This window comes from Sporobolomyces salmoneus, assembly GCF_050403485.1.
Source record: "Sporobolomyces salmoneus JCM6883 DNA, S_salmoneus_JCM6883_v1_ctg13, whole genome shotgun sequence".
NCBI lineage: Eukaryota > Fungi > Basidiomycota > Microbotryomycetes > Sporidiobolales > Sporidiobolaceae > Sporobolomyces > Sporobolomyces salmoneus.
This window is the reverse complement of record NW_027481150.1, coordinates 190,655-212,664: the sequence shown is the minus strand read 5'-3', so window position 1 is coordinate 212,664 and position 22,010 is coordinate 190,655. Positions and strand designations below refer to the sequence as shown.

The 22,010-nt window shown below is 50.4% G+C and overlaps 9 protein-coding genes across 9 annotated transcripts; 5 read left to right on the top strand and 4 right to left on the bottom strand.

Moving 5' to 3' along the window:
- Positions 1-363: 363 nt before the first annotated feature.
- JCM6883_000219 (uncharacterized protein) lies at positions 364-4,570 on the top strand (the record flags this gene model as incomplete). Its single annotated transcript, XM_076630949.1, has 15 exons — positions 364-690; positions 786-937; positions 993-1,492; positions 1,558-1,731; positions 1,799-1,963; positions 2,039-2,578; positions 2,632-2,724; positions 2,789-2,863; positions 2,931-3,086; positions 3,156-3,210; positions 3,279-3,409; positions 3,471-3,676; positions 3,740-3,899; positions 3,962-4,124; positions 4,186-4,570. 15 exons carry the CDS (start codon positions 364-366, stop codon positions 4,568-4,570), a joined length of 3,282 nt encoding a protein of 1,093 aa, XP_076489089.1.
- Positions 4,571-4,967: 397 nt separating this feature from the next.
- RBK1 (putative ribokinase) lies at positions 4,968-6,324 on the top strand (the record flags this gene model as incomplete). Its single annotated transcript, XM_076630948.1, has 6 exons — positions 4,968-5,016; positions 5,087-5,105; positions 5,171-5,223; positions 5,288-5,325; positions 5,395-5,505; positions 5,572-6,324. The coding sequence occupies 6 exons, from the start codon at positions 4,968-4,970 to the stop codon at positions 6,322-6,324; spliced, it is 1,023 nt and encodes a 340-aa protein (XP_076489088.1).
- A 1-nt stretch (position 6,325) lies between these two features.
- JCM6883_000217 (uncharacterized protein) lies at positions 6,326-7,820 on the bottom strand (the record flags this gene model as incomplete). Its single annotated transcript, XM_076630947.1, has 4 exons — positions 6,326-6,604; positions 6,667-7,009; positions 7,076-7,434; positions 7,497-7,820. The coding sequence occupies 4 exons, from the start codon at positions 7,818-7,820 to the stop codon at positions 6,326-6,328; spliced, it is 1,305 nt and encodes a 434-aa protein (XP_076489087.1).
- A 377-nt stretch (positions 7,821-8,197) lies between these two features.
- On the top strand, positions 8,198-9,424 carry ARV1 (sterol homeostasis protein ARV1; the record flags this gene model as incomplete). Its single annotated transcript, XM_076630946.1, has 5 exons — positions 8,198-8,276; positions 8,334-8,573; positions 8,637-8,752; positions 8,811-9,261; positions 9,324-9,424. The coding sequence occupies 5 exons, from the start codon at positions 8,198-8,200 to the stop codon at positions 9,422-9,424; spliced, it is 987 nt and encodes a 328-aa protein (XP_076489086.1).
- Positions 9,425-9,540: 116 nt separating this feature from the next.
- JCM6883_000215 (uncharacterized protein) lies at positions 9,541-11,994 on the bottom strand (the record flags this gene model as incomplete). The annotated part of the gene is made up of 4 exons (XM_076630945.1): positions 9,541-9,993; positions 10,057-11,319; positions 11,388-11,518; positions 11,586-11,994. 4 exons carry the CDS (start codon positions 11,992-11,994, stop codon positions 9,541-9,543), a joined length of 2,256 nt encoding a protein of 751 aa, XP_076489085.1.
- A 444-nt stretch (positions 11,995-12,438) lies between these two features.
- JCM6883_000214 (uncharacterized protein) lies at positions 12,439-13,152 on the top strand (the record flags this gene model as incomplete). Its single annotated transcript, XM_076630944.1, has 2 exons — positions 12,439-12,693; positions 12,889-13,152. The coding sequence occupies 2 exons, from the start codon at positions 12,439-12,441 to the stop codon at positions 13,150-13,152; spliced, it is 519 nt and encodes a 172-aa protein (XP_076489084.1).
- A 940-nt stretch (positions 13,153-14,092) lies between these two features.
- JCM6883_000213 (uncharacterized protein) lies at positions 14,093-17,432 on the bottom strand (the record flags this gene model as incomplete). The annotated part of the gene is made up of 6 exons (XM_076630943.1): positions 14,093-14,218; positions 14,334-14,555; positions 14,639-15,008; positions 15,074-16,368; positions 16,436-16,759; positions 16,827-17,432. The coding sequence occupies 6 exons, from the start codon at positions 17,430-17,432 to the stop codon at positions 14,093-14,095; spliced, it is 2,943 nt and encodes a 980-aa protein (XP_076489083.1).
- Positions 17,433-17,551: 119 nt separating this feature from the next.
- Positions 17,552-20,014, top strand: JCM6883_000212 (uncharacterized protein; the record flags this gene model as incomplete). Its single annotated transcript, XM_076630942.1, has 7 exons — positions 17,552-17,564; positions 17,627-17,665; positions 17,767-18,390; positions 18,462-18,823; positions 18,890-19,186; positions 19,269-19,893; positions 19,965-20,014. The coding sequence occupies 7 exons, from the start codon at positions 17,552-17,554 to the stop codon at positions 20,012-20,014; spliced, it is 2,010 nt and encodes a 669-aa protein (XP_076489082.1).
- Positions 20,015-20,374: 360 nt separating this feature from the next.
- JCM6883_000211 (uncharacterized protein) lies at positions 20,375-21,896 on the bottom strand (the record flags this gene model as incomplete). Its single annotated transcript, XM_076630941.1, has 3 exons — positions 20,375-20,455; positions 20,532-21,687; positions 21,748-21,896. The coding sequence occupies 3 exons, from the start codon at positions 21,894-21,896 to the stop codon at positions 20,375-20,377; spliced, it is 1,386 nt and encodes a 461-aa protein (XP_076489081.1).
- Between the last annotated feature and the right edge of the window lie 114 nt (positions 21,897-22,010).

Here is a 22,010-nt window from a genome sequence, read left to right as displayed (position 1 = left end):
TCTGACAGAGCAACGTACCAGGATGCAAAGGACTATGGGTTGAAGAGCTGACAGGCAGAGAGGGGCGGAAAGAGCAGCGGTAGTGTTCAAGATCCACTTTCTTGTCGATTCGCGTGGATGAATGGATCAAAACACGGCCCGTGCGGCCCTCCCCTCAGCGAACGAGTTCTCCTCCACCTCTCCCTCCTCTCTCCAACATCACGACCTCTCACGATAACTTCACGACCTCCTGATACGACTTTTTTCTATCGATTTCGCCCTTCGACTCGATAGACTCACGTTCTCCCTCTCTGTCTGCACGACCCTCACGAAAAACAACAATCACCCTCTATCACTCTCCTCGATTCCTACGTTGATAGCGAGATGGCAGGAGCGGTAATTCCTCTTTTAGCTCAACAGTTCGTCGACTCTCGTTCGAGTTCTTCGTTCGACCTCGTCGTTACCAATCAGAACAACAACAACAGCAACTCACCACGACAAGCTCTGCAACAGCGTCAGCTCGTCGATACCTCGAGTCCAGCATCGAAGGAAAAGGAGAAGGGAAAGAAAGGTCCTTCGCCCCGTCGTCGTCGAGAAGAGGGAGACGAGTCGAAGGAAATTGAGGCTAGAGCAAGACGAGAGGCGATGGAGAGAGGGGCGGCGGAGGGGATCTTCTACTGGTCTGATCACGTACTCAAGGAGAAATTCATGGTGAGTCGACTCTTCGACAGCTTTCTCTTTCTTGAGGACGGACGACGTGGCGTTGATGACACGACTTGCTGACAGTCTGCTCGAGTGACTTTCAGTTCGTCAAAGAGGTTGGGTTCGGTAACTGGGGATCTTTGTGGTTGAGCTACGTTGAACCAGAACGAGAAAGAGTCGCGGCGCTCAAAATGGTTCACCGACTCAAGGACACCACCTCTGCCGCTCGAGTCAGAGCTCTCTGGAACGAGTACAAGTATGTCAGATCTCTCACGTCGACGCAAGAACTGCAGCTCACCCTCGTCGTTTAGGTGCGTAGGAGCTCTGAGTCGTTCGACCTCTCATCCGAACTTGATCGCTTTCCACGCCTTCATTCTCACTCCCTCGTACTCCGTCGTCTGTATGGACTACCACCCCGCCCTCATCAGCGTCTCGATTCCCGAAAGTCGTGCGAAGAAATACGCTCGATCACTCCTCTCCGCCGTCGAACATCTCCACGTTCACGGGATCACCCACAACGACATCAAACCTTCGAACATCCTTCTCGCCGCGGACGATCGTCCAGTCTTGATCGATTTCGGATTCGCTCAACAATGGGATACGAGGTCTCCTGATCGATACCTTTCGTCCCTCAGCTGGGGAACTGTCGAATACCTTTCTCCTGAACGAGCCCGAGGATACCTTCACGACGAACGATTGAGCGACGTTTGGGCACTCGGAATCACGATGTATGAACTCGTCGTAGGCAGAACCCCCTTCGAAGAAACTGAAGAAGAAACGTTCCTTGACCGAAGTCAACTCGAGGTTTACTGTTAGTTTCTTCCTCTGTCTCTCTCTCTAAGGCTACCGATACTGACGTATCGTCTGTTCGGATAGATCAACGAACGTTGACGGGTCGCTTCTATGGAGACTACATCATCTCCCGAGACCTCGAATCGCTCGTCCGTCTCATGGTTGAAGTCGATCCTAGTCTTCGCCTTCAAAGCTGCGGAAGAGCTCTTCAACATCGCTACTTTCAAGAAGCGTCTCCAAGACCCAAGACCAATTCTCGTGAGTAGAACGGACCTTTGCTCTCCCTCTGCGAATCTAAGTCTGACTCGCTCTTCGCCTCCCTCAGCTCTCGGCAACTCTGCTACTCCACCTCGTCAAATTGAAGTGATCCCGAATGTCAAGCCGAAGACTCCAACCTCGAGTGCGAAGAAACCTCAACGTTCGACGCCGAAGAAAAAGGAGGAGAAAAGTTTCATCATCTTCAGCGATGAAAACGCTCCTAGTCCTGCTCGTAAGCCTCGCACCCTTCTCTCAGTAGGTCTTTCATCGACTCGAAACTGACGAATTGGGACACTCTGGCGTATAGGCACCGGAGAATCACCTCGCTCTCAACCACTCATGGATCGCACGAATGATTCTCCTTCCCTATTCAAGTCGACTCCTCCTCGTTCCAAGGCTACTTCGCCTCTTTCGAACAAGACTCCTACACGTTCGAGGATTCCCATCCGAAAGGTCACCGTCCCGAGCCCAGCCACGAAAGCTTTGATCGTCAAACCTCAAAACGAAGAAAAGCAGTTCATCGCCGACGATACTGTTCCAGTCCCTCCCTTACTGACTTCTCCTCCCACTCAAAGCGTCCGTATATCTCCTGAACCTGAAGCTGCGACTGAAGGGATCTCGGAAGACAAACCTCTCAACGAAACTCCCTCCGATTTGAACCGTTCGACTTCCGTCACCTCCGTCCGTCGCAAACCCGTCCCAACCCTGTTCGATGAGTCTTTCGACCTCGCCGATCGTTCGTTGGCGTCCTCGAAGGCTCCGTCGATCAAGGAGGAGGAAGAAGTTCTTTCGTCGAACCGAACGAGTCCGATCATTTTCGAAGGTCCCGAGCTCTCAAAGTCCTCCGGTACGTGCATCACGTACCCATGCTCGTCGGAGGCTGACCAGCTATTCGAGCAGATTCAATCTCGTCCAAAACTTCTCGATTCTTGAAACGTTCGTTTTCGACGAGGTCTTCCTCGCTCAATCGCTCGACGAGCAGTATCCCCACGAGTTCGTCAGCTTCCGTTCAGACTGTAGGATTACTGCTGACTAAATGGGTCCTGCATCGAACTAGCGACGACTGAAGTTGCATCATCCAAATCGAGTGTTTCACCCTTGCAGAGACAACTTTCGAAGAGTGTCACTGGTCGTACGTCTCCCGACTACCCTCTCGATTCCGCTCTTACTCATCTCCGTCCTTCTCTCGCTCGTTCCAGGTATTCGCAAGCTCTCGATCCCGCTTCAAAACGTCCAACGCCCTTCAATCGCCACCTTGTCCGGTCTCAAACAATCAATCTCTGCTCTCACGAAACGCCGAGGCTCGACAGAATCGAACTTCTCGTTCATCGAGGCTGATCCGATTCGTCATTCCTGTGAGTTTGCGATTCGCTTTGCCAGCGGTTCGAAGCTGAGGTTGAATGTATCGCGCGCTCTCGAAGCAGCAGCTACGCCGGTGAGAGCTCGAGGTCCTGCGAGTGTTGATCCTGCAGCTCAAAGGTGAGAGAGTTCAAGTTTTCGTTACAGAGATCATATCGTTTTTAACGGAACCGAGCCCCTCCTCACAGAATTCGACTCGAAACTTTCTCGGCGCATGTTCAGCACATTCTCGAAGTCAGGAACAGCCTTGATGTCACGAAGAACACTCCCGCGAAGGTCAGTGATGACAAGGGAGTTGCGAGCGAATCAAAAATCGCAAGTGAGTCAGACCGTTCTGTCCTCATTTGCTCCCTCTAACTCTTCACTCTTCATTCGGCTAGCTCCCCGCAAGCTCTCTACCTCACCTGCAAATACCTCGCCCGGGTCGATTCACGAAACGACGCCTCGCAAGACGAAACAAGCCTCTCCCCGACGTTCTCCAAAGCGCTCACCCCGTCGCTCACCCGCTCTCAAGGCTACGGTATCGAAGACTCCTTCTCCTCCAAACGCTCAAGGATTCAAACCAGGTCATCGCCGAATTCCCACCGTTCGTTTTCTGCCTAATGTTCCTCCTTTTAAGCTAGAACTCACCTCAGACTCACCTGCCCAGGCGATTCGCAACGTCCCTTCCGTCGTACTTCATGAGAGTGGAGACGATGCAGACCTCGAGATCGAGTCGGAAGGTTCGACTGCCGAAACTTCGAGTTCGAGGATTGCGAGTCCACCTCCTCCGCCTCGAGTTGTCGAACCTCCTCGTCAGCTTCCTACGTGTATGGATTCTTCTCTTTCTCTCCATCTGAAGGGCTATCAGCTGATTGAAGAGCGAGTGTAGGGGTAGCGGACGATTCGGACGAGGAAGAGGATCAAGATGCCGATGTTGATGAACCTACAATCACGATCGGGATGACTCCTCGTACCGGTCGTCCTAGCAAAGTCTCTGTGCTCGGCGGAGGGAAAGCCAGTCACGGGTCGCGCACTGCAGAAATTCCTCGAGTGTTCGTGATTTCCACTCGATTCGATTTTGTCTGTTAAGCTGATCGTTCCTGTTCCTTACAGGCCGCTCAAATCTGCTCGAGAAGTCTCTCTCGACGAACAACGTGTCTCGACTCCCGCAAAGCTCCTCAACTACCTGCCCGACACCGTCTCTAATCGATCTTCCACCTCAACTCGAGCTCCAACCGATCTTCCCTTTCAGAACCTCGATTCCCGTTCCGACTCTCGCGCATCGACGACTCGTTCGACCCACCTCGGCGGACATGCTCGTAGTCGTTCGGTCCTATCGTTCTTCACTCGTTCAACTTCTTCTCTCGCGATGAGCGTTTCGTCCGAGACGGAGGAAGAGGAGTGGACGACTCATACGAAAGTCGAGATTGGAGGGCAAGGAAACAAGAAGAGAAAGTTGGAGAAGATTCGTAGAGTCGTTAGTAAGGTCTTCCGCTAACGTTGAGCTCTCAGCCGGTTTCGATTCGATAGAAAAAGGGTTTCTGCGCTTGGTTCTTCTTCTTCTTCTTCCCCTCTCTCTCCTCTGATCGATATGATCTTTCACACAGCTATTTATCGTGCTCTTAGTTTTATCCGTGGCTTACTCTCTTGATACCCCGTCTGAGCTCTTCGTGGTCGTCGTTCGTCGAGCTTTCAGTCTAGAAAAAACCTGTTTTTTCTTGCTTTCCGTTATTCTTGCAAGGTTTCTATTTGGTCTCGTAGTTTGTCTGAGCAAAGAGCTTACCGAGAGCGAACTCGATCGTGCGAAACGCCAAAGCGCAAACGGACCACCAGAGTTTCCGGTTTTGAAGTTTTGACTTTTGACCGTTCCTCATCACCTTACACTCGCGCTCGGAATGACTAGTCGGGGCAAGCTATTAGTTCGTGGATCAATCAATATCGATGGTAAGCCTACTCTCACTCTACTCGTTCGGGAGGATGACGTGGTTTAACTCAACTTTCTCGCTCTCTACAGAGTTCTTTGTGGTTGACCAGTGAGCGTTCGGACGAATTCAACTCGCGTAGCTTTCGCGTGCTGATCCCCTCCTGCGCTGCGCAGCATCGTGAAAGTTGGGGAAACGATCTCTTCTAAGGAATACTCTCGACGAGCCGGTAAGCCTGAATTGTCATGAGCCCACCATGACTGAAAGGAGCTGATGTAGTTTCGGTAGTACAGGTGGAAAAGGAGCGAATCAAGCAGTGTCTGCGGCAAAGGTGCGACCGTTTTCCCGCAAAGTTTTCGTTTTCTCGACTCACCTTTGCGGAAACCGTCGTTCTCTACAGGCAGGAGCTACCGTCGAGCTAGCGGCGACGTTGGGAAACGACGGAGCTTGGTTGAAGGAAACTCTCGCTTCTTATGGCGTTTCGCAATCACTTCTCGCGGTCGACGGAACAGTTTGTCTCTTCCTCCTCTCTTCCCTCCTCATCCTCACTCGAAGTGACGATCAACAACGATCCTAGTTACCTACCGGACGAGCCGTGATTCAACTTTCGCACCGTACCGCCGACAACTCGATCGTTCTCCTGCCCGGATCGAATTTCTCCTCTCTCCCATCTCCCTTCTCCCAGCTTTCCCCCTCGGATCTCTCCTCCTCCTTCTCCCACCTCTTACTTCAAAACGAGATCCCTTTCGAATCGACCCAACAAGCCCTTCGAGAAGCACATCAAGCTGGGTTAGTGACGATTTTCAATCCATCTCCAATGTTGACGAAGGAACAACTCGAGGGGTTCGAATGGGATGAATTGGATTGGTTGATCATTAACGAAGGGGAAGGGGAAGAACTCGTTAAAGTACTCGCACCGAATGCGGCGAACGCAGAGGGGATTCTTCGGAGTTTGAGGGAGAAATTGAAAGGTTTGACGGGAATCATCATGACGATGGGAAGTCAGGGAGTTCAAGCGGACCTCAAGGATGGGAAGAGAATAGTTTCGGTAGGAGCTGGGAAAGTGGAAGAAGGAGGAGTTAAGGACACAACCGGAGCAGGGGATTGTTTCACGGGTTATTTCGCGACTCTTCTTTCGACTTTACCTCGAGGTTCGTCCCCACTGAAGGAAAATAAGCTTGAAGAGATCCTCAAGATTAGTTGTCAAGCTGCTGCGATGTGTTGTGAAAAACCTGGAGCGATGGAAAGTGTTCCGACTCTCGCAGAAGTGAAAGAAAGACTTGGATCGAATTGGATAGCAGGGCAAGAATGGGATGCATTGCTGGTGTAGTCTAATAGAAATCCTGTTCTCTCTCAATACCCAACATCACCTCGTCCAAGTAGTCTTCGAAGCGATCTCGGAAAGAACCGCCAATCATATCAATCGAAATTTCCTTCATTTTTTCATCCGTCGAAGTACTCCTTCCGCCAGCGGAAATGACGAGGAGGGATTCGATGATTTCGAGGAGACCGTCATCGTCCGGGCCGAGGTGAGGGAGGTACAATCTGAGTGAATTTGGGGCATGGTTCACGAATTGAAATCGACCGAAATTAGGGAGATCTTTCGCTTCCTGTTGTTCAACGAGTCGGTCAATGGAGAAGAGGTCGCGATAAAGAGATGTGAGATACGCACGGGCCAAGTTTCGAGAGTCGGCGTGCCCAGAACCCTAAAGATACTCGCGGCGAGAACGAAATCGCTCGATCCACTCTCGAACAGACTTTTCCGTCTCGGCTCTTCTCCTTCGCGATATACTTTTCGTAGACGTTTCGGTTTGGGCGAATCCTCCCCCTCCTTCTCGTCGTAGTCGTCCGAGTCTTCGTCGTTGTCGTCCGAGTCCGAAGGGGAAAGAGAATCGAAAATTTTGGAATCGAAAGGTCGAAACATCTCTGCGATTGTTGTCCCGAGAGCCCAGAGGTCGATAGCTCTTTCATCGTACGATTTCGAAGCAAAGACCAGCTCAGGTGCTCGATATGGGCTGGGAAAACCAGGTGAGCCGTCGTCAGTCAAACGAGACGGAGTGAAAGAGTCGGTGAAAATTGACCCAGTTCCCACCTCGAAATGTTGTTCCCCCTTCTTCTCATCCCCCTTTTCAACCGCAATCCCAAAATCCCCCAACACGACTTTCCCTTCCTCGCTAATCAACACGTTCGAAGGGTTGATATCCCTATGATAAATCCCCAACGAATGAATGTGACTCGTTGCTGAATGTAAATCGTTCGCGATCGAATGAGCGAAATGAGTAAACATTTCATCGTCTTCGTCATCGAGATTGGGGACGAAGGAAGGTTGGTCGAGGAGAGCGCGGAGAGTGTAGGGGTAGTGGGGCATGAAAAGAGAAATTTTACTATTTGGAGAAGAAGGAGTCGGAGGATCTAGGTAGGCGTTTAACAGGGGGACGATCTACGTCTCAGCTGAACATCAGTCGGTGCTTGCGGTAGAGAGAGGGAGAGAACCTGACTCACAGTTGGATAAATCGATTTCGCAAGTAACCTCGCTTCCCTCCTCCCATTCCTCGGTACTCTCCCCCCATCCACCTCCACAACCTTAATCACGACCACTTCCGGTTTCCTCCCAAACTTCTGTTCCTCCAACCACGCATCTACATCGTCATTGAACGAAACGGGAGGTTTGATTAACTCTTTTCGACGGTGAGCGATGAAGAGACCGGTACGATTCAGGAGAGGTTGGATCGTCGAGACGTCAAGACCGATTGAGTCGCCTTTGAAAGTTCCGGATTCGAGGAGCGTAGAGGGATGGGAGGTGTTGTAGAGGGGTTCTTCGGACATTCCGAGAGAGAAGAGCAAACTAGTGCGAAATCAAGGGAACTAGGCGGATTTGCGAGGGTCAGCGCGTCTCGTAGGTAGTCAGGAGGATCTATAAGAGTGTAGAGCTACTCACTAGTCGCTTGAACAGAGATAAGAGAGCAGATTTCCAAGAAGTTGAACGATGACGTTCTGATAGGTCGCGAAGAAGCGCGTTTTGTGTGCTTGATGTAGACTTCGACGGATCTTGAGGGTGCTATACTCGTGTAGGAACCTTTCGAGGGTCGAACTGAGTCGAGTGAGTGGTAGAGAAGAGAGAGAAGTCGCGGATTTTTGATGAAGTCGATTTCCTCACCCTCTTCTACCGCATTCACCCTGTTCGAAATGCCGGATACGCGATCATGAAGCCGAATACCCGTCCAGCCCAGTCGGAGAGCGGCTATGAATGCATCAATTGTTCTTCCCCCGTCGATTCACTCTGTACGTCTCTCCCCTCGCTCCACACCTCTCCTGAACTGATCAGACACCTTCGTATAGATATCTCGTACGCTCAACAGTCCAACACATCCCTCCTCGAATGCCCTCGATGCGGTCAACTCGCAGACGATTTCCTTTCGTTCCCATTCTCCATCTCTCTTTTGAACCTCCTGCTGTTGAAGCCTTCTGTCTATCGACACCTACTGAGGAACAGAGGAGGAGAGACCGCGAAGGAAAGAAGACGGTTTCAAGGAAGGGAGACGGGGAAATTGGCATTGATTTCGATTGGAGTCGATACGAGTGAGTGCGCTTCGAACTGAGCATTCGGCTGTTTGAGGTACTCAGTTGTTCCGATGCTCGCAGTCGTCAGATGTATACCGAGTCAGACGGAGAATGATCTAGAGACGATTGAGCTGTTCGTGAAAACGTTTGGATACTGCACTCTCGGTTCGTTAAGCTTTCTTCTCTTACCGTTCAGAGTGCGCCGACTGATAAGCGTGACGAGAACAATGAAGAGACGATCTCGCTTCTACTCAGCACAATCGTTGCGGCTCTTCTGCTGCGGCGACCAAGTCGAGCGAACGTTACAGAGTGAGCTTATCCTCGGCTCCTCTCGATCTTCACGAGTCTAACCCGTCTGCTTGCAGTCTCTTCTTACTTCCTCTCGCACTACTGTACTCCTCGATACCCACCACGTTCTTCCTAATCGTCTCCTCCATAATCTGGCGTAACGAATACCTCCCCTCTCCCTCTCTCTCCTCTTCTCCAACCGCTCTCCTCGATCTCTCCAGCTATGTCGACGCTCTCACCTCCACCTCAGACGAGTTCACTCTCGCTTCTCCCTGGGCGAACTACATCATCTCTTTCTCGCGCGCTAACCTCAAATCCCGTTTCGCTCAAATCGGGAGTGGAAGTGCGAGGGGATGGGCGAGTGAAGCGGTATTGAGGAAAGGAGTTGGAGGGAGTAGTGCGATCGTTGCGGTTTCAGGTGAGTTTCCTCGCTCTTTAGTCACGGAAAAATCGATTGACTTAGTGAAGAGGGAGATCCAGTTGTGTTGAGGATCTCGAAGATTAGGGCAGTTGCGGTGCTGGCAACGGCTTGGGGTGTACATCTTGTGCTGTTACATGCTCTCGATGGGTGGATCGCTTGAAACGCTGCGAGGCAGGAAGGAAGGGAAAGGGCAACAATTGATTTCTATTCACAAGATCCCGTACGGAAAGCACAACAAGCAAGAACCCGCAAGGACCTAACCTTGGCCGAGCGAGTCTATCCCATTCTCCCAAACACTTCCTTCCCCTTCCCGACCAACCCTTTCAACGTCCCTCCTTTCGCCGTCATCCTCAGTTCTCGCTGTAATCGTTCCTCTTCACTCCTCGATAATTCTTCTTTCCCATTCTTCGAGTAATGCCGAGTCGTACACGATTGACATGCGCAAAAGGGCGGATGAGGTTCAGAGGATGTCGTCGAATGGGACTGATTCGAAGAAGAAGCTGAGGTGAACTGAGGTTGAGCCTGAGAAGAATAGGAGGAGCGACTGGTAGATGGTAGAGGGGTTTGAGGTGGACGATGCAGAGAGAAGGTTTCGGATACGTCGGGAGTCGAAGGAGGGAGATGGTCAGGTGGAGAAGAGTAGCGTTTCGCGAGGAGTGAAACTCGAGAATTTGAACGATTATGATTATTCTGCGGAGGAGGACGAGGAGGCGATGACTGAAAGGAAGCCTGGGAATATGTTTCGATGAGCTTCTCGTCAGAGTAGAGCTGAGAGCGAGGAACCGTACTCACGATCGTCTGAGTTTGCTCCTGAGATACTCCATTCCCATACTTTTGACTCATCCCTCTAACGAAACTTTCCCTTTCTCCTGATCCCTCTACTCGATTTCTTCCCCATTCATCGACTCCCCCAACATCTCTTTGCTCCTGATTCGCTCCAATCGGCGGTGCAGATCCATACCTCGGAGTAGGTTTCCTCAACAAAACCTCCTCATCTCCTCCTCCTTCTCGTTGAATCGATAACGCATCATAAGTTTGTCTCCTCTCGCCTCCAAACTGCGGCCTCCCAGCTACTGACTCTGGTCTAGATCTCGCCGAAGTAGAAAGAGGAGGAGAAACCGGAGCCGAAGGAGGAGAGGAATGTTCTTCGAGATGATTCGCGAACGAAGGATCGAGGTACCAACCCCTAGGAAGGGTTCTCCCTCCTCCGAGTGACGAAGATTCAGGTGGTGTAGAAGGGATCGGGATAGGTTCTTCGGCGATAGAAACTCGACGAGTATTAGTTGAGGAGGAGAGAGAAGGGGAAGCGATTCGGGGTGCTTCTGCAAGAGGGGAGGTCTGACGGATAGGAGACGGAATCGTCGATGTTGAGTAAGATCGAGGAGGTTGAGGAAGCTCAGATCGATTCGTCGTTGGAGTCGGGGAGGAGGAAGAGGAAGGAACCGAGCTCAAAGTTGAAGAAATTGTCGTGGTGAGAGTGTTTTGGGTCGAAGTGGTAGATGGTGCTCTTGGTCCTCGAATATGTACGTTTCTCTTACTGTCGACTCCGTTCTCGATCTCCTTTGCTTGACTTTGATTTTGAGCTCGATTCAACGATTCTTGCTCTTTCGTTTCTTCCTCTTCCTCCTCCGCCAACTCTCTTCCCCTCTTCTCGTACTCTCCGACTCTTTCAAACCCTTTATCTACCCAGACACCCTTCTCTAGCACTCTCCCAATAACTTCCCCTCCTCCTTTCCTTACCGCCTCTGCTCGATTCCTCCAACTCCTCTCCGCCAAACCACTCACTACTCTCGCGACCTCTCTCCCCGTCGCTTCTCTCCTCGCCGCGATCTTCTCCGCGTATTCGAGCTGCAATTGTTGGGATTGCGATTGAAGCGATTGCAGAGTCGAGAGATAGTTCGAATGAGAGGTTGTCAGCGAGTCGAGGTGGGAGGAAGAAACGAGAGCGGGGGAAGTCGAGGTGTGCTTCGAGGCGTAACGAGCGTAGGATTGAGTCGTTCTCGAGGCTTTTTGATCGAGGGAAGAGAGGGAATCTTCATAGGATTTTTCTTCTTTCTGAAAATCACTCACTCACTACAAGTCAGTTGTATATGGGTGGAGGGGAGGGACAGAGAGGAACATACAGCAGTCTTCTTGAAGTACTTGTTCGTAAACTCGTTCAATGATTCGTATTCGTTTTGAACAAATTTCGACAGTTTCGAATCCACTTCCGCTAAATTTTCAAACATCGTCGTACTCGCCAGTAGTGCATCCGCTGTAACACGCTTCTCCAAACCTATCAGTAACTCCTCCTGGAGCAATAGAAGCAGGAAGCAGCGTACGTATAGTAGAATCCTCCTTCGAATCCTTCTTCCTCAAAATCTCTCCCCATCCCCCAACCCCTAACTCTTTCAAAGCTTTCCCAACCTTCTTCTCCGCTTTTGAATGTAGTATACTAGCTGCTCTCATTTCATCGAGTGCGACGAGGAGGGAAGAGAGGAGCGAGAGAGTTTTATGCAAAGTTGAACGATCAATCGTCGGAGGAATTCCCGCTGTTTGAGGGTGAGAGGTGGTGGGTGTAGTGGGAGAGGACGGGAATGGATAACCGGAACCGGATTGTGGTTGAACAGAACGGAGGGAGCGGGGAGAGGAAGGTGCAGAATAAGAGTTGAGAGAGGGAGACGCTTGAGACGGTGGGAGTAGGAGTTGGTCCGATGATTGGGAAAAGGTACCGCTCAGTCTCTTCAACATTCGAGTCAGTTGGGCGAGTGAGGTCGCGTTCAAGAGCGAGAGGAAGAAGGAGAAGGGAAGAGGAGCGAGCGAGAGAATTGAGGAAGATTCGCTCGAACCTCTCGCGCGTTCCAAATCGGATCGAGGTGATCGCGATCTACCTGGTTCGATCGACCAAATTGCAGCGCTCTGCTAGACTAGAGAGGGCTGATCAGCGATGCTTACAAAGCGCGTCTCTCGGGAAAAGGATAAGTTGGTTGAGTGAAAGGCGAATCGTCCTCTGCCCTGATGAGCGAGTCGCACATCTCCCCAAGTAAGTAGCACCGCTGATCCGAATCTGTGGGTTTCGATAACAGCTCATCCCCTTCCGCCGTGACGAAGGAACGAGGATCTACTTCCCTTTCTCTCTTCCGCTTCCCCACTTCTCGTTCACACTTCCTCTCTCTCACTCACCTCACCTCTCCCATGTCACAACCTCCCTTCTCCGCCGCCCCTTCTTCCTCCGCGCGTCAAACCGACGTCCGAAAACGTACCGTCCTTCCCACAACTCTCCAAAACCTCCGTTCGACCACCTCCTCTGCCGGCTCTACCCAAATCGAAGTTGATGGTTTGACCTCGGATGAGTATTTGGATAGGTTAGAGGAGGAATTGAATAGGAAACTCGATGGGGAATTGGAAGGATTGGTAGAAGGGTTCAAGGAATTAGTCGCGCTCGCTAGGGTAAGCTCTCTCGCTTCTTTTTCTGGTTCCTGGTTAGTCAAGGTGGAGAGGCTCTTTCCGGAAGAGCGTGTATGCGTGATGGAGGACTCTTCATCTCTGGAGGACTTTTTTCACTCTTTCTACTCTTCTACTTCTCACTTCTTCCGCCCTCCCTCTCTCGAAACTAACTCGCCGACTGTACATTCGACTATGTAGATCGATCCCCTCACCTCCCACCCCTCTCAAGCCTCGCTTCGTTCCGCCCAATCCCGCCTTCGAACCCACCAAATCCTTCGAAACGCCCACCAGTTACTCTCAATGTCACACCAGTTGAAACTGTTGCATTTGTTTGGAGACCTTGAAACGGGATCGAAGGGGAGGGAAGAGAGGGAGAGGGAATTGGGGGAGGAGATTAGAGCGCAGAGGGAGAGAGTCGAGAAAATGGGAGAACGTCTCGAAGGGGAGGGGATGAAGGACTGAAAGCTGCTAGCTCTGGCGACTATTCTCCTCGACTCTATCATCTGACTTCCAAGGCTTCAAGTTTTCTCAGATGGTGAGTCCCCGAGTTTTCTTTGATCGATTTCTTCTTGGGAGAGGACGAACAAGAGCCAGCAACATAAAACGGTTAAACCGTTCAAAGGCTCGATTTTTATAACCCAGCTCAGCGACACGCTCAAAGGAGGGAAACCTTCTTTGAGTATATGAGCGGAAAGTACTTATCTGATCCCCCCCAAATCTCTTCAAATTCCTTCATTTCTCTACGTTCTCAGTGACCAAGAACTTGTAGCCAACGAGCCGCCCGCGAAGAAGTGCGTGGACGGTCTTAGTTCGCTGCAAGAACTCGGGTACTGGAATGGAGAAAAGTGATGGAGTTTGGACGGTTTTGGATTTCGAACGGAAAAAATAACAACAGAGAACGATAACGAGGACAGTTTACTGACTCTTACTCTTCATCTCAGCAGATACCTTCGCCATCGCTACCGACCGCGTTCGCCTTCGCTTAACTTTCAGCTGTTCCTTTCGTACAAATCTCCGAAAATGTTGTTGTAAAAACCATTCAAGCCGTTTCCATTTCTGAGGTACTTCATATAGAGACGGAGAGAGAGAGAGGCAGAGAGCGCAGCCATCATACGATATCGTACTTTGGAGACGAGTCGACTTGTTCCTTGCGAGGCGAGCTCGAAATTTTCACGTTTCTCGTTTACTGCGTTTCAGTTCTTTCACGCCCTCACTTGTCCAAACAATATCAAGAGGGGCCTACGCGGACACGAAAAGCCATAGCACTTGAAGCTCAAGGGGAGACCTTAGTCTGCTCTCGTGCGCGAAAAACATCGACTCAAAAGCGTGTTCGAACAAATCTGAAGTTTTATTCATCCATTTCTTCAATTTATCGATACATAACATACTCCCCCCCACCTACTTATGCAGCACCGGTAGTCACTCCCGCTCGTTTGAGACTCGATGCAAAGAAACTCTTCGTAGCACCTTGTAACCACCCCAATTTCTCCGATTCTCCTAACAAACTCGGTTGAGTAATGTTTAATGCCTATTCTCGCACTTCCAATCATCAGTACTCGTTTCCTGTCTCACTTCTCTCCTTCCTCCTCCTCGAGAAAGCGAGAAGGAGAGGAAAGAAAGAGAGAGGGAAAAGCAGAGCTCACTCGACCTCCAACGAGTTTAGCTAATACGTTCAACCTAGAACTCATCTCACTGATACTCATCCTCAATTTCCGATTCCCTTTGAGTACCTTCGTCGCGTTCACGGTCGTCGAGAACCTTTGAACGGCTTGAATTGTCGAGGAAAGATAGGCGGCTGTCGTTGAGAGTTGGGAAGTTGAGGGGGAGGAAAAGAGGGAGAGGGTGTGGAGGTATTGGAGGAAGATCTGGGGTTGCTCAAAATCATGTCGAGTCAGCAAAAGAAAGAAAGAAAAAGCAGGTAAAGCGAGAGAGAATGAAAGAGACGTACTTTTCCTCCCATTTTCCAACCTTCTACCGCTCCCCTAAACTCTCCTTCCTCCTCCCCGTCATCCCCATCATCATCCTCTCGATCCTCCCTAAACGGTTCCAACAACCTCCTCACCAACCCTTCATCGCCTCTCACCAAAGCCTCGGGTACCAATTCCCTCGTCGCGATCTCATGAGCCCGTCTCGTTTCTCCGCTCGAGAGGAGGTGTTTGTAAGTACTGAAAACGTCACCGATTGATTGAGCGTGGAGAGCACGCGCTCGCGAGAGATAGAAGGGGGGTAAGTGGAGAGTTGAGAGGAGGAAGGTGGACAGAGAGGGAGTTAGCGAGGAGATGTGACGTGAGAGGAGGAGCTGGATCGCTTGTGCTCGACTACACTCGAATTTATAGTCAGTCACGGAGAGACAAGAATTAGGGAGAGAGAGTGAGAGACTTACGGTCCCTCGAGTTCCAAGTGTAATAAAACGAACACTGCCCATTCCCAACAACCCAAACTCTCCAATTGATTCGCATAACTCATAGTAACTTGATCAGCTCTAACCGAATTTCCCTCCTTCCTCTCGTTCGTTCCTCCTCCTCCTCCTTCTCCCATTTCTTCATCCTCGTGATTCAAATCAACTTCGAGTCGATCTTCGAAATCCCTACGACGTAATACGCGAGAGAACAAGAGGTAGAGATGCCAAGGTAATCGATAATCCGTCTTTGAAGGACCGAAATTGAGAGGTGAAAGGGATTCTTCGAGCGAATGAGTTGGACAAGTGTACAGTTTGAGAAGATGATAGATCGGATCCAATGGGGTATTCCTATCGACCTGTGTCGACCCGTCGACCGAATGGGAGGATAACGGAGCCTTGATTGCGTCCGGAGTCGCTTTGAAGCCTTGTTCGTATAGTCTAACGGCTTTCGCTACTTCATCCTCCTCCCCTGCTCCTCCTCCTCCACCCCGTGATTCGTTACGTGCGTACCATAACCCGATAGCGAACGCCGCCTTCCATTCAACCCCATCCAAAACCTCAAAAGTCTCACTATGATCTTCTTTTCCTCCCTTGTTCGTAATCCCTTCACTTTTCCCCAAGTTCCCACTCAATAACTCGTAAATCCTTCGAACGGGTACAGATAGATGGGAATCGATTTTGTAGTCTTTCCATTTTTTGACTTGTTCTTCTAGGTCTAATTGAAATCCTCGATCCGTTCCACTCGATGAAATACTTCCTATTTGCGAGATCAACGTCGCCAGTCTCAAATTCTTCGATGTAAGAGCGAGGTCACAGGCTTGGGAGAGTTCGTGTGCCGTGAGAAGGAGGAAGATTTTCTCTTCTGGGGATAAATTCGGGTTGTGAAGAGAGGAAGTGACGGAAGGTAGGAGGGTTTTCGATAACCAATTCGAGAGGAGGTCTCTACGACGTAGAGAGGTTAGAGTAGAGAGTTGTTGAGGAGTGAGGGTGGAGGGAGTTAGACCGAGGGAGGGAACTTCGTCGAAGAGGTGAGAGGCTAGTTTGAAATATTGCGCTTCGGGCGAATTCGATAGTTCCGAGGAGGAAGTTTCTGAGGAGGAGGAGGAGGAGGTGCTGTTGGTGAAGAGGGAAGCGAAATGATGGAATCGAAGAGAAGGGGAGGGAGATGCGAACGGAACGGGGGAGGAAGAGGACGGATCGGTGTGTGATGAAGGGTAGATTTCGGTATGTGCGAGTTGGAGCTCGAGGAGTTGGAGAGATGAGGTCTTGTCTTCGTTCTGCTCGTATATAGTGAATTCGTCATCGAGATCTACGAGCAGGATCGTTGAACGAGGAAGAACTCACGGAGAGTAATTTGAGTTTCTCGATTTTCAGTACATCACTCTTCGTCTCTCCCTTATCGTAGACTCCTCTCAGACTGATAATCTCTCCCTCAGGTCCCCAGCCGACTCTGTAACTTTTTCCAAGTGCGAGTCCAGAATCGACAAGATTGTTTTCCGAATTGCGAGTGATCGAGTCGGTTAAAGGTACACGAGTGTAGGTACGGTAAGGACGGAAAGGAGAGGGATCAAGTAACGGTGTAGGAACTGGTTGTGATGGAGCTGGTGTGGAAGAAGCGTTCTGAGGAATGGGAGTCGAATTCGGAGGGAAAAGTGAAGCCGAAGAAATCTGGAACCAACCCCGCCCTCCAGTGAGTTTATGCACTCACTCACTCGAGAAAGAGAGATTGGGTCACCTTTTGTGTTTTCGTAGCCGTGGCCATCGCTGCTCTCTGCGCGAACCCTTGTTCAACTTGTCTCCTTTTCCCTTCTCTGTCCGTCTCCTCCCTCTCCCTTTCTCTTTCCCTATCCGTTCTCGTTCCATTCGTACTGGTTGAGGGAGTTTGTCCAAAGAAACTAGCTTGCATAACCTGTACCCTCTTCGGCTCGAGTTTCAACTGTTGAGCCCACGGAGACTGCTGCTGAGTCGTCGCTTCTCTTCCTCCTCGGGTCGCTAGTTGTTTGCGACGAGTCGCAGTAGGAGGAGGAGGTGTTTGTGAGGGCGTAAGACTCGACCTTCGAGAGGTTCGTTGTTGATCCATTGAATAATCCTCCTCCTCTTCCTCTTCCTCTGCTGAGCCGGAATGATCCTCCTCGTCATCGGAAAGGAGACTAGCTCTAGGAGGTGCATCTTCAAGTTCTTCATCTTCCTGCGAGTCGTTGTCAGAGTCGTCAGAATGGGAGAGAGGGACGGAAATTGATCTAGATCGTTCAGTCGTCGATTCTTCTTCTTCGTTCGAGTGGATGGAAGAGGCGTCTGATGCTCCTTCGGAATCGGAATCTAGGAGTCCGAAACGAGCCATCTTGTTGACAGAGAGTCGAGTGAGAGGAGAAGTTCGACGAATTCCACCTGCACTATTCAAAGTAAGAAACTCGAAAGCTACTCCTCTTTCTCCTGCGCTCTCTCCACTCCTCTCAATCAATGGCGGATTCCAGTAAGTCCACTTAGTTCTCACAATTCTATACAACGCTCACACGTCATGAGTGCGTTCTCTAGTGGATCCAGCAGCTGATTTTCTCGACAGAGTGATCGAAGGTAACACTCCCTCTCTCCTCTCTCCTCTCTGTCCAGGCGCTCGTGTTGCGTACTCAGCACTTTCCGAATACATACTAATTCACTCACGTAATAAACTACAGGTGGAGACGATCGACACAACGCTCACCGTTCTTCCCGTTCCTCTCACTCTCATTCCCACTCGCACTCCGACCGTGATCACCGGGACCATCGTGATCGCGACTATCGAGGAGGAGGTTCCCACCGCGAGCGTTCTCGTTCCCCACGACACCGTTCGTCCCGAGGGGACGGAGACTCGGGTAGTAGGAGGGATCGGGATAGGGAATACGAAAGGAGGAGGGACAACGAACGCTCATCTGGAGAGTATGATGATAGAAGAAGAGGTGGAGATGATTATAAGAGTTCGAGAAGAGGTTACGATGATTATGAGGATCGAGGAGGAAGAAGGAGAGAAGATTATGGGCGTCGAGGAGGGTACGATGATAGGGGACCTCCTCCTCGTGGTCACGGTGGAGGAGGAGGGTATCGAGATGATCGAAGAGGACCTCCAGGAGGAGGCAGAGGAGGAGGAGGTGGAAGGGGAAGACCGACTTTTGAAGGATTCGCGGATCAAGGGGATAGACATCGAAGGTCCCCTACTCCGGAGGATACGATCCCAATTTCGAAACGGACGAGACCTTTCACGGCTTGGGACGTGAAACCGAATGGGTTTGAAACGTTTACGAGTGAACAGGCGAAATTAACCGGTTCGTCTATCTCTCACTCCCTCCCATTTGAGAATGACACAGACTGATGATGACGATGATGGCGTGAGTAGGTATGTTCAACTTACCCGGACAGAATCGACCTTACCTTCCTGCTGGATTCGATCCCGCCTCAGTTCAAACCGCCGACGGACAAAACCCTCCCATCTTCTTCCGACCCCCCGTCTTCGGCGCCGTCGGTCCCGGTGCACCGATCGGTTCCCTCGCGAGACAATCTCGTCGTCTCTACGTAGGGAACATCACGATGGAAGCTACCGAGGAAACGATCGCTCAATTCTTCAATTCGAAAATGGTTGAAATGGGACTCGTCAGTGATGGACACTTAGGAGAGGATTTACAAGGGTTGGGACTGAAGGGAGATACTCCGGTCATTTCGGTTCATGTCAATTATGAGAAGAATTACGCTTTCGTTGAAGTAAGCTTTCTTCTTCTCTCTTCTCTCGTCAGACTCTTCACTGACCTTTCTCTTGTGAACGAGTAGTTCCGTAACCCGCAAGAAGCGACGAACGCACTCGGATTCGACGGTATCGTATTCCAAAACAACGCACTCAAAATCCGTCGACCCAAAGATTTCGTCCAAACCGATTCTTCAGGGGATCAACCCGCACCTCACGTGCCCGGAGTCGTATCGACAAACGTACCAGATACGGTCAACAAGATTTTCATTGGTGGGTTACCGAGTTATCTGAACGATGAACAAGTGATGGAATTGTTGAGTTCGTTCGGAGAATTGAGGGCGTTCAATTTGGTTAAAGAGGGTGGAACTGGTGCATCGAAAGTAAGTCCGGCTCTCTCACACATCTAATATTTTCCAAGCACCCTGTGCAGAGATTGAATCGTATTCGATTTTTGTTTCTCAGGGTTTCGCATTCTGTGAATACGTCGATCCAAACATCACCGAAGTTGCTTGTCAAGGTTTAAACGGTATGGAATTAGGAGATCGATACCTCGTCGTTCAACGTGCCGCCTTAGGTGCGAACCCTTTGAAACAAGGTCCTCCTGGTTCCGGAATCGGATTCGATCAACAAGTTCTCGCAAACTTGAACGGTCCTGGTTACTTGCAACAATTCCAACAACAACAAGGAGGAGGTCCAGGAGGTCCAGGAGGTCCGGGACAATTCCCAGGAGGTCCTGGAATGGGAATGGGAATGGGAATGGGTGGACAACCTCCAGCATCGATTCTGGCGGGTCAATCGGGAGAAGGAGAACCTACGAGAGTGTTACAAATCTTGAACATGGTCGCGATTGAAGAATTGTGTTCGGATCAAGATTACGAAGAGATTCTCGAAGACGTTAAAGAGGAATGTACGAAATTCGGTAAAGTCGAAGAAGTTAGGATCCCGAGACCGGTTAGGACGACTCAAGGGAGGGTAGATGTCAAGTTGAGTGAGAAAGTGAAAGATTTGGGCAAAGTTTTCGTCTTGTTCGAGAAGAAGGAGGAAACTACGGTTGCGTTGAAAGCGATCGCCGGTCGTCAATTCGGAGGTACGCCCTACTGTCTCTCACTCTTCCTTCTCTTGCAGACGGTAGACTGATGAGCAAGTTCGTGTACGTAGGTCGTCTCTGTATCTGTGCTTACGCTTCCGAAGAAATCTTCCTCGAATAAACGCCGAATCCCTCTCTCCTCAAAACAAAACCGAAGGTAGCCAAAGACACTTTCCCCTTCTTTCGAAAACCGTCGTTGATACCTCTTTTCCCTGTCTCTCTACCTCCTTCGCCAAAAAAAGTCGTCATTCCCTTATCTCTGTACTGCTCCTCTCGTTTGCTCTCTGCATCTCCAAAATTTTCCTTTTGATATCGGAAAAATATCACCTGTTTTGTCCCCTCGCTGTCGCCAGCGTCTCTCTCACGGTTCCGAGCAGGATTACAAGAGGCAAGGCGAGGACGAGATAGTTCCGTGAGATAATGAATAGCATTCCGAATGATATTGAGATCTCATTCAATCGAGTATTCCTACTTTGTGCTACTACTTACTGCTAATTCGCGTCGTCAATGTCGCTGCTTTCGGTCCCAACAGCCCTCTAACATAGTTCAACAACTCTCTTGTCTGTAAACAGACACGAAGCGGGTCAGTTATTCACGATTACGATTTGTCTGCGAGAGAGTCGATTCGAGAAACTCACCTTGACTGTATTTAATTTCCCTTCCTCTGCTGTTCCTTCATTCGTTCCATCTGATCGACTTGTCGAACCGTGAATCATCGAAGTCGAAGCCGAGTGGTGTTTCTGTAGAACTGCTTCTAGTCGAAGCTGATAACCCGGTTTCTTCTTCGTTGTTGTCCTTGATACGGCAGGTAAAGTTGTAGTTGGTGTTGATGAGGAGGAGGAGGTGATAGTGGTGGTATCGATAAAAGGACAGTAAGGATAATGCTGAGAAACTGGATTGAAAGGTTTTGGTTTCGTACTTGTCGTTGGCTGAGCTGCGCCGGAGGTAGAAGGAGAAGCGGGTAGGTACGAAGATGTGAGGACTTGACGGAGACAGTAGGAACATGACAAGATCGGAGTTGACGAGGAGGAAGAGAGGGACGAAAGGGAAGAAGCTGAGTTCGATCGAGATAGAGAGGGTGACTGATAAGTTGGTAGAGGATCTAATGACCATCCGAATATCGCTAAAAGTATCGTCGTTGTCGATACCTCTAGGCCCGATTCGTCCTTCGAGATATCCGCGAGGAGTGAAGTGACAGTTTTCACTAATTTCTCTTTCGCTCCTTCTTCCTCGACCAACTCCTTCGCCATCTTCGGTAACTCCAACTCCATTCCCCCTAGACCTCTCTGTTGCATTTCCCCCGCCTGTCCCCCCACGATCTCCAACAATTTCCTCCTTCCACCTCCATTCCTCACTCCCAATCCACCTCCCTCGAGTCTATAAAGTCCTTTCGAACAAGGTCTCATCCTCCAAGGACAATTCGATTCATGTCCCTTTCCTTCACTCCCCACCAACCTCTCATACTCTTCCCTCAAGGTTTGTCCGGCGGGAGAATTCCAGGTATTCGGTGAAGAAGGGGGGAGGAGAACGATCCCCTTTTTGCAGGTAACGCATTCGAGTCGTTCTCGAGTGGATCTGTTGATCCACCCGTGGAGGGCGCATTGGAGAGAGGAGAGGGAAGGAGGTTTGGAAGGGGAGTAAGTCGTGAGTTTGAAAGTTGAGAGGCGGGAGAGGAGAGCGGGGAGAGAAGTAGGTTCGTAGGAAGGTGGAGGAGGGACAGTGGAAGGTACGGATCGAGGAGTGTTGCGAGAGAGGATCGCTTGGAGTGCTGGAGTTGACGAAAGTGGAGCGGCACTGAGAAAAGGGAGAAGAGTCAGCTCGATCAGGGGCGGAGCATGGGAAGAGTATACATACGCAGTTCTACGTTTCTTCGGGGTGCTTAGCGAGGAGAGAGAGTCTCGACAGGCGGAATCGAGATTGGCGAGTGCGTCGGAAATAGATCGCTTGCTGACGCGTGTAACGGTCTCTTCCGGCGCAGGCTGCGTTTGTGGTACTTCTGACATCCTTCTTGAGTAGTCGACCGTCGGTCAGAGAGAGATGATGAGGTAAAAACGAGAGAAAGAGATGAAGCCGAGATTTTGATCGGTTATCTCCACTCTCTTCACTTCATCAGCGTC